We start from the raw sequence: 14,361 nt of genomic DNA on the forward strand, positions 1-14,361 counted from the left end.
TTGAAGTGTCATAGGCCTGAAGCCGGCAAAAGAAAGCTGCTTCATAATTCATTGTCAGGATGACAGGACCAAATCCTGCTTATGCTACACAACTCCTGAGGGAGATGATCATCCAAAAGTAAATTTGGCTCATAAGCAGCATAAAAGAGTTTTGCATTTTGCTGACAAGTGCTAAGCAGTTCACAGAGTTGTAGGGCAAATTAATTACATTCTGGATCAGTAAGTTGGAATACTTGGAAAAAAGCATCTGCAGGACCAATGTGCAAATGGATGGAGAGAGGGGCTATTAAAATGAACTTCATGGGAAGCACCATGAAGGTTTCCATAATATGGCTGAGGTTTTTCTGAATAGTTCATACGAACAACTTCCATTACTGAGATATTCATAACTCTGAGGTTCTACTGTACTACAGAGAAAATAGTGAAACTGACCATGAACCTGCAGAGATTTCTCTCTGTTGCTGTATGGGGCCTATTACACAAAGTGTATTCAAATACACAAAGCAAACAAGCAGAAAAAAGATTTTTTTTGTCTCATCTCAGTTACAGTTATCAAAAGTGGTATTTGTAGCAATAGTATGTCAATATTTTTAAAAGTGATTTGTTTTAAAATGTTTCTTTGGTCAGGAAAACAAACTAAATTGGTTAAAATTATCAAACGAGGGAGAAAAAGCAAAATAATTCAACAGAGGATCTGGAAATAATCATAGAATCGTAGGACTGGAACTTCTCAAGAGATTATCTAGTCCAGTCCCCTGCACTCATGGCAGGACTAAGTATTATCTAGACCATCCCTGACAGGTGTTTGTCTAACTTGCTCTTAAAAATCTCCAATGATGGAGATTCCACAACCTCCCTGGGCAATTTATTCCAGTGCTTAACTACCCTGACAGTTAGGAAATTTTTTCTAATGTCCAACCTAAACCGCCCTTGCTGCAACTTAAGCCTATTGCTTCTTAGCCTATCCTCTGAGGTTAATAAGAACAATTTTCCCCCTTCTCCTTGTAACAACCTTTTATGTATTTGAAAGCTGTTATCATGTCCCCTCTCCGTCTTCTCTTTTCCAGACTAATCACACTAATCTTTTTCAATATTCCCTCATAGGTCATGGTTTCTCGACCTTTAATCATTTTTGTTGCTCTTCTCTGGACTTTCTCCAATTAGTCCACATCTTTCCTGAAATGTGGCACCCAGAACTGGACACAATACTTCAGATGAGGCCTAATCAGTGCAGAGCAGAACAGAAGAATTACTTCTTGTGTCTTGCTTACAACACTCCTGCTAATACATCCCAGAATGATGTTTGCTTTTTTCACAACAGAGTTACACTGTGGATTCATATATAGCTTGTGATCTACTATGACCCCCAGATCCCTTTCTGCAGTACTCCTTCCTAGGCAGTCATTTCCCATTTTGTATGTGTACAACTGATTGTTCCTTCCTAAGTAGAGTACTTTGCATTTGTCCTTATTGAATTTCATCCTGTTTACTTCAGACCATTTCTCCAGTTTGTCCAGATCATTTTGAATTTTAATCCTGTTCTCCAAAGCACTTGCCACCCTTCCCAGGTTGGTATTGTCTGCAAACTTTATAAGTGTACCCTCTATGCCAGTGGTTTTCAACCAGGAGAACGCGTACTGCAAGGGGTATGCAGAAGTCTTCCAGGGGGTACATCAGCTTATCTAGATATTTGCCTAGTTTTACAACAGGCTACATAAAAAGCATTAGCGAAGTCAGTACAAACTAAAATGTAATTTAGACAAATGAGAAAGTAAGCAATTTTTCAGTAATAGTGTGCTGTGACACTTTTGTATTTTTATGTCTGATTTTGTAAGCAAGTAGTTTTTAAGCGAGGTGAAACTTGGGGTACACAAAACAAATCAGACTCCTGAAAGGGGTACAGTAGTCTGGAAAGGTTGAGAACCACAGCTCTATGCCATCATCCAAATCATTGATGAAGATATTGAACAGAACAGGACCCAGAACTGATCCCTGAAGGATACTTGATATGCCCTTCCAGCTTGACTACCCTCTGTGAACGTTTTTTCAACCAGTTATGCACCCTCCTTTCAGTAGCTCCATCTAAGTTGTATTCCCCTAATTTGTTTATGACAAGGCCATGTGAGACAGTATCAAAAGTCTTACTAAAGTCAAGGTATACCAATGGACCACTTCTCCCCTATTCACAAGACTTGTTACCCTGTCAAAGAAAGCTATTTTAGGTTGGTTTGATATGATTTGTTCTTGACAAATCCATCCTGACTGTTACTTATTACCTTATTATCTTCTAAGTGTTTGCAAACTGATTGCTTAATTATTTGCTCCATTATCTTTTCTGGGTACTGAAGTTAAACTGACTGGTCTGTAATTCCCCAAATTGTCCTTATTTCCCTTTTTTATAGATTGGCACTATATTTGCCCTTTTCCAGTCCTATGGAATCTCTCCCATCTTCATGATGATGATGATCTAATGGACAGTTAATATTATTTGAACAAAGATATGACTTTAAATCCTTGGAATTATTCCCATATATGTGGAGTGTTGGGAATAAAATGTTTGCTAGAACATTAATGACTGTTTCATCACTTTAATGTTACCCTGGAAATTTTTATGCAAAAATATCCCAAAGAGATAAAAGGGGATATATACTTAGGAATATTAAGGCAGCATGAAGACTTCATTTTGTATATAATTTGTTCCTTAGAACATCAGGCAGGCAACTGTTTCAAGCTCCAAATGGAAAGCTATGGAGAGGGCTGTGACTGAATATTAAATCATCTTTTCCTTAGCTGAGTTGCTATGGTGATGGCAATGCTGCACAGCTTAATCTGCTGTTTCTATTGCTGCAACAGCTTTGCTGGCGCATATGGGATATCTATGCACACATGCCATGTACAGCTCACTAGAGAAACACACAAGAGGAACACATTTTCTAGTGGGATGGAGGACTGAATTTTTATTTCTGTGGTTTAGGTGTAAGGTTGCAGTCTTGCATTTTCAATGGGGACTCTGGTGTCACTGCAAGAGGTGGATGTCTGGGACATTTTCTGATGTGTTTCTGCCTGGCTGACTATGAATGTATATTTCAATAAATACACTTGTGTAATATTTTCCAAGTATACTGCACCTTTCATCCAAGGATTTCAAAGGACTTTATAAATATAATGACCCCCTCACATCTGTGATTTACAGGGCTGATCTGAAAGAGAGTATTGGCAATGTCAGGCACGGGCTGGCTTGATTTTAATTGGCAGAGCACAGTTTGGAGCAATGGAGAAGATGTGGATCTAATCCCACTATTAGGTTAATAAATTAGTAATCTAATTGTTTGTGTATTTAACAACTAGCCTGACAACTTCTATTGGTGCAAAGTAGAAGGTACAATGTTTGCTCCTGCAGGTTTTGAGAAGCACCTCTCCTTTCACTCTGCCTACATGGTTCCCGGAGCTCCACAAAAGGGCTGATTTCTGAACAGCTATTTTTAAACACTCACTGTTATTTAATATTTATATTACAGCAGCACCCAGAAATCCCAATCAGAATTGGTGTCCCATTGTATTGGGCACAGTCTATGAAAACAAAATCCTCCCCTAAGAATTTTACAATGTAAGGGGCACTGATCCTGTAAGCAGACCAGCCCCAATAGACAGCTCCCTAGGCAGAGGCTCCAGAGCTTCCTCCCCCGCCTAGATCAACATAAGGCTGACACTCCGATCCTAGAAAACCTGTTACTCAATCGAGTAGTCCCACTCAGCTGAGTAAAGCTGGGGCCTGGGGCAACAGACATGAAGCATGGAGGAGAGACACAATACAACAATTTTAGGTACCTTTCAATGTGTTGCTTAAAGATGAAGTGCCAACTCCCCCCTCCCGCCCCTTAGCTTCCTTCCTAGCGGCAAACGGGGGGACGGGAAATTGTAACTAACTCCGGCCTCCCTTGCCTGCAGCTACTGCCGGCCGGCAGAGGCGCCTGCTGCCAACCACCCACCGGCGGCTGCCGGTGTCGGCGCTGACCTCTCCCAGCCCAGAGGCCGCGCTGGCCTGTCCGCAGGGGCGGCGGGGCGCTGAGCTGCCAGGCGCCGGAGCGGCAGGAGGCTGCACCTGGCCGGCAATGGCAGAGCCGGGGCCCCACGGCCCGGGGTGTCGCTGCCTGGGCTCGGTGACAGGCGGAGCTGCCGGGGCAGGACTCGAGCCCTGCCCACAGGCTGCACGGGAGCCCAGCAGGGAGCGGGCCAGCCCGTCAGGCGGCTGCAGAGCCTGGCTGCGGCGGCGGCGGCACCACGTGTCGGGGCGGGGGAGCAGCGCGCTGGGCTGGGCTGGGCTGGGCTCGGCACTCCTGGCGGAGCGGAGAGCGGCGGGTCCCTGCGGCAGCCCCAGCTCAGCGCGTCTCCTGTCCGCTCTCTCCCAGCCAGGTGCCCCCGGGCCGCGCCCGACTGAGGCGGGATGGGACCGCTCCGCGAGGGCAGCAAGGTGAGCAGGGCCGGCGAGGCGGCCCCGGAACCCTTTGGCCGCAGGTGGCGAGTCCCGGGAGACGGACCGCGGGTGACAGGAGTACAGGTGCGGGGGGAGACTCGCAGGCGGGACGGGGATTGGATCGGGGGGTCTGAGGAGGGGGGATCGGGGCTGGCGGGGGGGCTGAGGAGGGGTGATGGGGGATCGGGGTTGGCGGGGGGGCTGAGGAGGGGTGATGGGGGATCGGGGTTGGCGGGGGGGCTGAGGAGTGGGGATCGGGGCTGGCGGGGGGGCTGAGGAGGGGTGATGGGGGATCGGGGTTGGCGGGGGGGCTGAGGAGGGGTGATGGGGGATCGGGGTTGGCGGGGGGGCTGAGGAGGGGTGATGGGGGATCGGGGTTGGCGGGGGGGGCTGAGGAGGGGTGATGGGGGATCGGGTTTGGCGGGGGGGCTGAAGAGGGGTGATGGGGGATCGGGGTTGGCGGGGGGGCTGAGGAGTGGGGATCGGGGCTGGCGGGGGGGCTGAGGAGGGGTGATGGGGGATCGGGGTTGGCGGGGGGGCTGAGGAGGGGTGATGGGGGATCGGGGCTGGCGGGGGGGCTGAGGAGGGGTGATGGGGGATCGGGGCTGGCGGGGGGTCAGAGGAGTGGGGATCGGGGCTGGCGGGGGGGCTGAGGAGGGGTGATGGGGGATCGGGGCTGGCGGGGGGTCAGAGGAGTGGGGATCGGGGTTGGCGGGGGGGCTGAGGAGGGGTGATGGGGGATCGGGGCAGGCAGGGGCGGGGGTCAGAGGAGTGGAGATCGGGTTTGGCGGGGGGGCTGAAGAGGGGTGATGGGGGATCGGGGTTGGCGGGGGGCTGAGGAGTGGGGATCGGGGCTGGCGGGGGGGCTGAGGAGGGGTGATGGGGGATCGGGGTTGGCGGGGGGGCTGAGGAGGGGTGATGGGGGATCGGGGCTGGCGGGGGGGCTGAGGAGGGGTGATGGGGGATCGGGGCTGGCGGGGGGTCAGAGGAGTGGGGATCGGGGCTGGCGGGGGGGCTGAGGAGGGGTGATGGGGGATCGGGGCTGGCGGGGGGTCAGAGGAGTGGGGATCGGGGCTGGCGGGGGGGCTGAGGAGGGGTGATGGGGGATCGGGGCCGGCAGGGCGGGGGGTCAGAGGAGTGGGGATCGGGGTTGGCGGGGGGGCTGAGGAGGGGTGATGGGGGATCGGGGTTGGCGGGGGGGCTGAGGAGGGGTGATGGGGGATCGGGGTTGGCGGGGGGGCTGAGGAGGGGTGATGGGGGATCGGGGCAGGCAGGGGCGGGGGTCAGAGGAGTGGAGATCGGGGCTGGCGGGGGGGCTGAGGAGGGGTGATGGGGGATCGGGGCTGGCGGGGGGTCAGAGGAGTGGGGATCGGGGCTGGCGGGGGGGCTGAAGAGGGGTGATGGGGGATCGGGCCTGGCGGGGGGTCAGAGGAGTGGGGATCGGGGCTGGCGGGGGGGCTGAGGAGGGGTGATGGGGGATCGGGGCCGGCAGGGCGGGGGGTCAGAGGAGTGGAGATCGGGTTTGGCGGGGGGGCTGAAGAGGGGTGATGGGGGATCGGGGTTGGCGGGGGGGCTGAGGAGTGGGGATCGGGGCTGGCGGGGGGGCTGAGGAGGGGTGAATGGGGATCGGGGCCGGCAGGGCGGGGGGTCAGAGGAGTGGGGATCGGGGTTGGCGGGGGGCTGAGGAGGGGTGATGGGGGATCGGGGTTGGCGGGGGGGCTGAGGAGGGGTGATGGGGGATCGGGGTTGGCGGGGGGGCTGAGGAGGGGTGATGGGGGATCGGGGTTGGCGGGGGGGCTGAGGAGGGGTGATGGGGGATCGGGGCTGGCGGGGAGGCTGAGGAGGGGTGATGGGGGATCGGGGCTGGCGGGGAGGCTGAGGAGGGGTGATGGGGGATCGGGGCCGGCAGGGCGGGGGGTCAGAGGAGGAGAGATCGGGGCTGGCAGGAGGCTGCGGGGAGGGGAGATCAGGGCTGGCAGGGGCGATGGGGCTCTGAGGAGCAGGGACGGGGGATCCGGGCTGGCAGGAGGCCCTGAGGAGGGGAGATTGGTTCTGGCAGGAGGCTGCAGGGAGGGGAGATCAGGGCTGGCAGGGGCGGTGGGGCTCTGAGGAGGGGGGATCGAGGCTGGCGAGGGGTCAGGACCGGCAGGGGGCTCTGAGGAGGGGGGTCAGGGCTGGCAGGGGTGGGGGGGGCTCTGAGGCTGGGTGGTCAGAGCTAGCAGGGGGCTCTGAGGAGCGGGGATTGGGGCTGATGGGAGCATTGGGACTGGCAGGAGCTCTGAGGAGGGAGTGCTGGCAGGGGTGTTGGCGCTGGCAGGGGCTCTGAGGAGGGCGGATCGGGGCTGGCAGGGGACGGCTAGGGGGCCCTGAGTCGGGAGTAGCGCTGGAGAGATGGTATCCAGGCCCTTGATTCCATCAGCAAAGGCCAGACAGGCGGTATTCATTTGGGGCCACCTTCCACCACACCTGCTGTGCAGAGAGCAGGAGGAGGAGAAATGACTGCTACCATCACTGGGTGAAACGGGCTGAGTCATAGAATCACAGAAGTGTAGGACTGGAAGGGACCTCAGTAGGTCATCTAGGTCAGTCCTCTGCGCTCAAGGGAGGACTAAGTAATAAGTAGATCATTCCTGACAGATGTTTGTCTAATCTGTTCTTAAAAACCTCCACTGTTGGCGATTCCACAACCTCTCTAGGCAATTTATTCCAGTGATTACTACCCTGATAATTAGGCAGTTTTTGCCCAACCTAAATCTCCTTTGCTGCAATTTAAGCCTATTGCTTCTTGTCCTATCCACAGAGGTTAAGGAGAACAATTTTTCACCCTCCTCTTCGTAACAACCTTTTATGCATTTGAAAATTGTTATCATGTCCCCCCTCTGTTGTCTCTGAAGAGACAGATGCATCTGTCATCTCCCCCTGAGCCTTCCCCATAAAGGAATCTCCATCAATATATGTGTAAGGAGGAGAGCTCAAATGTGAGTTGGGATGGGTTATTCCTGGGGTACTTGGGATGATGGGTGCTTATGTGGAAGAGGTTACACTGGGGCATTTGTGGGGGAGTTGTGTGGAAGAGGTTAGTCCTGGGGCATTTGGGGGCAGCTTGTGGATAGGAGTTTACTCCTGGGGTATTTGGGAGGTTGTTGATGATTAGGAGTTACACAGCAGGGAATGATACTTACGTAGATTGTATCTTGTTATGTCCACCTTGTTTGTTTTTGAGTAGGAGCAGAAACTGCAGCAGGAGAAGGAGATCTCCCGCAGCCGCATCCCCCGCCTGCTCCTTCGGCCTTATGTATCCCAACAGCAACAACAGAAAGTGTCCCCAGCCTCCGAGTCACCCTTCTCAGAGGAGGACAGTAGAGAGTTCAACCCCTGCAGCTCTTCTGGAGGCTCAGCAAGGACCATCAGCAGCAACAGCTTCTGTTCAGGTACCAGCACCAAACAGAGATGTCTGGTCTGATTTTCCTCTCATTTAACCCCAGGGTAAATTAAGAATAACTCCATTGACATATGTGAAGTTTGTGTTAATGATTGAAGAATCAGGTCCTGTGTGTGTAATGTGTTTGGAGAGTAAGAATACGCTGGCATGCAATTGTTTTTCTTTATATGCTTAGTATAGTCATTGATGGAGATAGTGAGTACATTTACTGCCCTATTTGTTTATTATTATTTATTCATATGGTGCCTTAGGCATGCATAGTGCTTTGCAGACAAAAATAAAAATTGATTTCCACTGAAATCCAATATCTGTTTTTTTTTCATATATGTCTGCAAGTGACACCAGATGTTTCCATTTCAAATTCTAAAGGCTTTTCTTTCCTATCCATTGCTAAAAAGTTGGCATCTTTATTGCAACAGAACAGTTTATTAGGGATACATTTCGGTGAAGAAAGAGTCTTAAAAACTATGGTGTTTATCTAGAGAATGTGGACAAACCTGAGGCCAAGGGAGCTAGATATGTAAAATAGGAGAGCTAGTTGCCATAGGGGATTACAGACCTGGGTCATGTACTGTGGTTGAATTTTTTTACATAGAACTCCACACTGATTTCATGTAGTGTCCTATGTGTGGATCAGTAGCAGAATATAAACCAGTGTGGCCAGGCAGAAAAATGGTGGCTGCAATCTTTAGTGTTAAAATGAAATTAACATTGTTTGAAAGTTTAACCTTCTTCCAAAGAAATGTAAATATTTAGCTTCACATACAGCATACAGGACACAGGTCCTGTGGAAAGTGCAATGGCTCAGTGATGTATCAGATGACAGAAATAAACTATAATTCTTGAACTACGGTACATGCTGTCTTTTGCTAAGACTGACTTTTGTGAGACTTTTTAAAATACATAACTAACTACCCTTTATGACATAGAAAATGTTAAACCAACTATCTAATATTACGCAATTGCTTCTATAGAATCTAGCATACTTTCAGATCCTATCCTGCAAAACTTATGTACATACTTAATTTTATGCATTGTGAATAGTCCTATTGATTCTGTGGGAGTACTCACAGTGTGTAAAGTAATGTACGAGAAAATATTTTTGCAGAATCAGGGACTATTTCTTTTAATTCCTTGGTACACACTATGCCAAACTACAAGATGCAATTATTTTTTCCAAGTGAAGCTAGAATAGAATAATTTCTAATGGGCATTCTGATTTTTCCCTCCAAAATTGGATCCAAATTATTTTGTATTGTTTTCCCTAAACAGTAGTGGAATAGTTAAAATACATGCAAAAATAGTTAACTTTCTTAGATAAGGAATAATATTTTCAATATCCATCCATGGTTACAGTATTGCACCCTTATCTCTGATATATTTCAGAGTGCAATGATCTATTAGATTATCGTTTAATGAATAAAGGGCATCATTAAAAACATTGAGGGTGAAAAAAAGGCTTCCTCCTTATCCTTCCGTGACTTTTGAACAGTTCCATCTTATGCTTTTTTAATTTATGAGTTTATATATTTCTTCATATATTACTGTACACAGGATATAGGAGTTGCCTAAAGGAATCTTCCACTGAAATTATTTTTAAAAAAGTGCCTTTTAGAATTACATTTTTTAAATATCTCCAAAATTTGCCCCTTCTTCAATAGTGCCAGAACCTTTGCCCGTGCCCCAACAGTCTCTCACTGTGACTATTGCAACATCCTCTTTTCTGGTCTCTCTTATTTTCATCTCTGATTTTTGAAGTCCATCCAACATACTACAACCAAAATTATTTGCTGCTGCTCCAACCGTATAAATCCTCTCTTTGAATGCCCATAATAGCTTCCTACCTCCTTCGGTGTATATATATCTATAATTCACTGTTTTTGGCATTTCTAAAGCACCAATTACAGCAATATTAAGAAGTACAATATTCAAGCTCTTCTGCCTCAAGACCCTGCACAGTTTTTAATGTCTGCATTCTGTTTCTAATCATCTCGTATTAACTCCACATGCCCTGTGCTAGTTCATCTTGATGCTTGTTGTTTTTTCCTACTAGTAGCTGTATGCCTTTTTTCGTGCCACCCCTTTGGTTTGCCAGGAACATCCTCTCCAACATGGTATACTACACAATTGGACTTGACAGAGGCCTCCTCAATATTTGCTGCTTTCAGTTAAAAAATTATCACTGACCACCAGCCTGGCCTTGCCTAACTGTCCTCCAATTTTAAAGCATGTATTCTTTAAAAAGAGGATCTTACAACATGCATGCATAACATAACAATACATGCACCTTGAGATTGGTCACTCCTGTCTCCCTTGGCCTCTGGTACCTCCTTCCCAACTGTTGTTTATGGTCATCCCTTGCCTTGTTGTGTCCAGTTTGGATTGTAAGGACCTCAGAACAGGGACCTGTCATCTTTTTGGTTTAAAAGTGACATACGCAGCTATAGTGGTTAAGCTTAACAAGTAATAACTTCGGGAAAGGTGGACAGATCATCAGGAGGTCAACATGCTGGTGACGAAAAAAGCCTGTGAGCATTAGAGTGAAAAATCTAGAACCTTCCCCTCCCATAACCACCATTACACACATGAGAATCCAAAATAAAAAAATTACCTAACTGTGTAAATAGCAACTGCAAGTGAATCAACACCTGGAATAATTCCTTTCCCTTCACCCCTTCCCTTGAAAATCTCTACCTGCCCTTCATCCCTTATCATTGACACTATGCTCTTCTACTATGGAAAGCTCTTTTTAAAAAATATAGAATCAGCTCTCCTCCCTAGTGCACTGTGCATATGGCTCTGCTGTTCGTATCCCCAGAGCTTCTGAGCCTGTTAATTTTCCTTGTCTGCCGGCACTGGCCCTGATGTATACCAGAAGGCTTCAAGTTCTTCTCCCTCTGTAACTGACAGGAGAAGAATCTTCTGGGGCCTGCTAATGTTGTTTCAGGCAGGCAGCGGGCAGAAAATAAAAGGGTTCAGGACCTCTGGGAACACTAATAGTGCTGCAATCCTGGAGGCAGGCAGGCAGCCGAGAAGGAAATACCACTCAACGGTGCAAAAAAAACCACTTAATTTTGCTCTGTAAACTCTGCACTGGGGGAGGGGTATTAATATTTGCTGAGCTCAGATTTAAGGTTTGGGAATCATTTCCCCCTTTCTCTTCTAGAAGACTTCTTATCAGGGAACTTAATATATGTTTATGCAACTTATTGCATATTTAATAGTATTAGTATAATGTACTCATTCAATTTGTGGTAGGAGCTCTTTCCAAATTCACACAAAGTTATGGTGTATGGGTATTAACATACCTGTCTATTAAATTCTTGATAAAAACAGATTTTGAAGCATAGACTGCTTCTGTCCAATGTATTTTAGATATTCTTTCTGAAAACAGGTCAGACAACTTACATTTGTATAGCAGTATTTATAGTATGTAATCTTTATTAAACAAGCTTGCATGGCTTCAATAGGTGCTGCTTGTCAGCTGACAGTGAAGCACTTCTCTTCCCCAGCCTCTACTCTCCTTTGATTTGGATGTCAGCCATAGGATTCAAATGTCAAGCTGTGAAAAACATTCTCCCAGCAACATAGGCTGGTTATATTGCTACTGAGTATTTCCCCATGTTATGCATGTTTTCCTCATAAATTACACTTTTGGCTTTGAACTACACACCAGATTAACCTTGTCAATCTGGAGAAAGGTGCACACTTTAAACTCATAGACAAATAATCCAGTTTATGGCCCCTTTCTACAGCTGCTCCAAAGGAAAATTATGGTTTCCTAAAGACTTCTTTGAGAATTCCAGCTAATGAATCTACCTTCTAGATAATAAGACACTGAGGGTGGAGTGTTACCCTTGATTTGTGTGTACAACTCCATTTAGATTCATAGATTTTAAGACTAGAAAGGACTATCATGATCATCCAGTCCGACCACCTGCACATCACAGGCCACAGAACCTCATGCACCCCTCCTGGGGCTGTAATAGACCAAGAACCTCTGGCTGAGTTACTGAAGACCTCAAATTATGTTTTAAAGACTTCAAGTTAGAATCCACCATTCATTCTAGTTTAAACATGCAAATGACCCATGCCACATACTGCAGAGAAAGGCAAAAACCCCTGTGGTCTCCGCCAATCTGACCTGGGGGAAAATTACTTTCTGACCCCAAATAACACAATCAGTTGGACCTTGAGCATGTCGGCAAGACCCACCAGCCAGATACTTGGGAAAGAATTCTCTGTAATAACCTAGCCCTCCCCATTTAGTGTCCTATCTCCAGCCATTGGGGATATTTGCTACTAGCAGTCAGATGGGCCACATGCCAGTGTAGGCAATCTCATCATACAATCCCCATCACAAACTTATCAAGGCAGTCTTGAAGCCATTTTAGTTTTTTTTTATTTCCCCTATAGCACCTCTTGGAAGGCTGTTTCAGAACTTCACTCCACTGACGGTTGGAAACTTTTGTCTAATTTCAAGCCTAAACTTGTTGTTGGCTAGTTTATATTCATTTGTTCTTGTGTCAACATTAGCGCTTAAATTAACTTAAATAAACTTAAACATTAGCGCTTAAACTTAAATAACTCCTCTCCCTCCCTGGTATTTATCCCTCTGATGTATTTATAGAGAGCAATCATGTCTCCCTTCAGCCTTCTTTTGGTTGGGCTAAACAAGCCAAACTCCTTGAGTCTCCACTCACGGGGTAGGGTTTCCATTCCTCTGATCATTCTAGTAGCCCTTCTCTGCACCTGCTCCAGTTTGAATTAATCTTTTTTAAATGTGGGAGACCAGAAGTAAACACAGTATTCCAGATGAGTTCTCACCAGTGCTTTTATAACGGTAATAACACTTCCCTATCTCTATTGGAAATACCTTGCCTGATGCATCTAGGATCACATTAGTTTTTTTCACAGCCACATCACATTGGCAGCTCATAGTCATCCTGTGATCAACCAATACACCCAGGTCTTAGAATCATACAATCATAGAAGATTAGGGTTGGAAGAGACCTCAGGAGGTAATCTAGTCCAACCCCCTGCTCAAAGCACGACCAACACCAATTAAATCATTCTAGCCAGGGCTTTATCAAGCCAGGCCTTAAAACCCTCTAAGGATGGAGATTCCACCACCTCCCTGGGTAACCCATTCCAGCACTTCACCACCATTCCAGGGAAATAGTGTTTCCTAATATCCAACCTAGACCTCCCCCACTGCAACTTGAGATCATTGCTCCTTTTTTTGTCATCTGCCACCACTGAGAACCTCTGAGCTCCATCCTCTTTGGCACCCCCCTTCAGGTAGTTGAAGGCTGCTATCAAATCCCCCCTCGCTCTTCTCTTCTGCAGACTAAACAAGCCCAGTTCCCTCAGCCTCTCCTCATAAGTCATGTGCCTTAACCCCCTGATCATTTTCGTTGCCCTCCCCTGGACTCTCTCCAATTTGTCCACATCCTTTCTGTAGTGGGGGCCCCAAAACTGGACACAATACTTCAGATGTGGCCTCACTTCCCTCGATCTGCTGGCAGTGCTCCTACTAATGCAGCCCAATATGCCGTTAGCCTTCCTGGCAACAAGGGCACACTGCTGACTCATATCCAGCTTCTCATCCACTGTAATCCCCAGGTCCTTTTCTGCAGAACTGCTGCTTAGCCAGTCCGTCCCCAGCCTGTAGCAGTGCATGGGATTCTTCCGTCCTATGTGCAGGACTCTGCACTTCTCCTTGTTGAACCTCATCAAATTTCTTTTGGCCCAATCCTCCAATTTGTCTAGCAAAAAGAAGAACAGGAGTACTTGTGGCACCTTAGAGACTAACAAATTTATTAGAGCATAAGTGGGCTGTAGTCCACGAAAGCTTATGCTCTAATAAATTTGTTAGTCTCTAAGGTGCCACAAGTACTCCTGTTCTTCTTTTTGCGGATACAGACTAACACGGCTGCTACTCTGAAACCTGTCAATTTGTCTAGGTCACTCTGGACCCTATCCCTACCCTCCAGCATATTTACCTCTCTCCCCAGCTTAGTGTCATCCGCGAACTTGCTGAGGGTGCAATCCATCCCATCATCCAGATCATTAATAAAGATGTTGAACAAAACTGGCCCCAGGACTGACCCCTGGGGCACTCTGCTTGGTACCGGCTGCCAACTAGACATCAAGCAGTTTATCATTTCCCATTGAGTCCGACAATCTAGCCAGCTTTCTATCCACCTTATAGTCCATTCATCCAATCCATACTTTTTTAACTTGCTGGCAAGAATACTGTGGGAGACCGTATCAAAAGCTTTGCTTAAAATCAAGATATATCACGTCCACTGCTTTGTTCTCCTCTGTCTCTTCCAACTGATACTTCCCCAGCTTATAGAAAAAATTGTTGATGTTAGTCCTTAAGTGCATGTCCTGGCACTTTGCACTATTAAATTTCATCACATTTCTATTACTCCAGTTT

At 47.7% G+C, this 14,361-nt stretch overlaps 1 protein-coding gene across 2 annotated transcripts in view; it reads left to right on the top strand.

Moving 5' to 3' along the window:
• Positions 1 to 4,324: 4,324 nt before the first annotated feature.
• SYBU (syntabulin) overlaps positions 4,325 to 14,361 on the top strand; it is a 61,090-nt gene continuing 51,053 nt past the window's right edge. Inside the window, exons 1-2 of one of the 2 annotated variants that reach the window (XM_054020245.1) lie at positions 4,325 to 4,558; positions 7,701 to 7,905. In XM_054020245.1, the coding sequence (XP_053876220.1) occupies positions 4,445 to 4,558; positions 7,701 to 7,905 (319 nt within the window). In that variant the 5' untranslated portion in view covers positions 4,325 to 4,444. The remainder of the gene's footprint in view (positions 4,559 to 7,700; positions 7,906 to 14,361) is intronic. The other variant, XM_054020246.1, reaches the window with a different exon arrangement.

This window comes from Malaclemys terrapin, chromosome 2, assembly GCF_027887155.1.
Source record: "Malaclemys terrapin pileata isolate rMalTer1 chromosome 2, rMalTer1.hap1, whole genome shotgun sequence".
Classification (NCBI taxonomy): domain Eukaryota; kingdom Metazoa; phylum Chordata; order Testudines; family Emydidae; genus Malaclemys; species Malaclemys terrapin.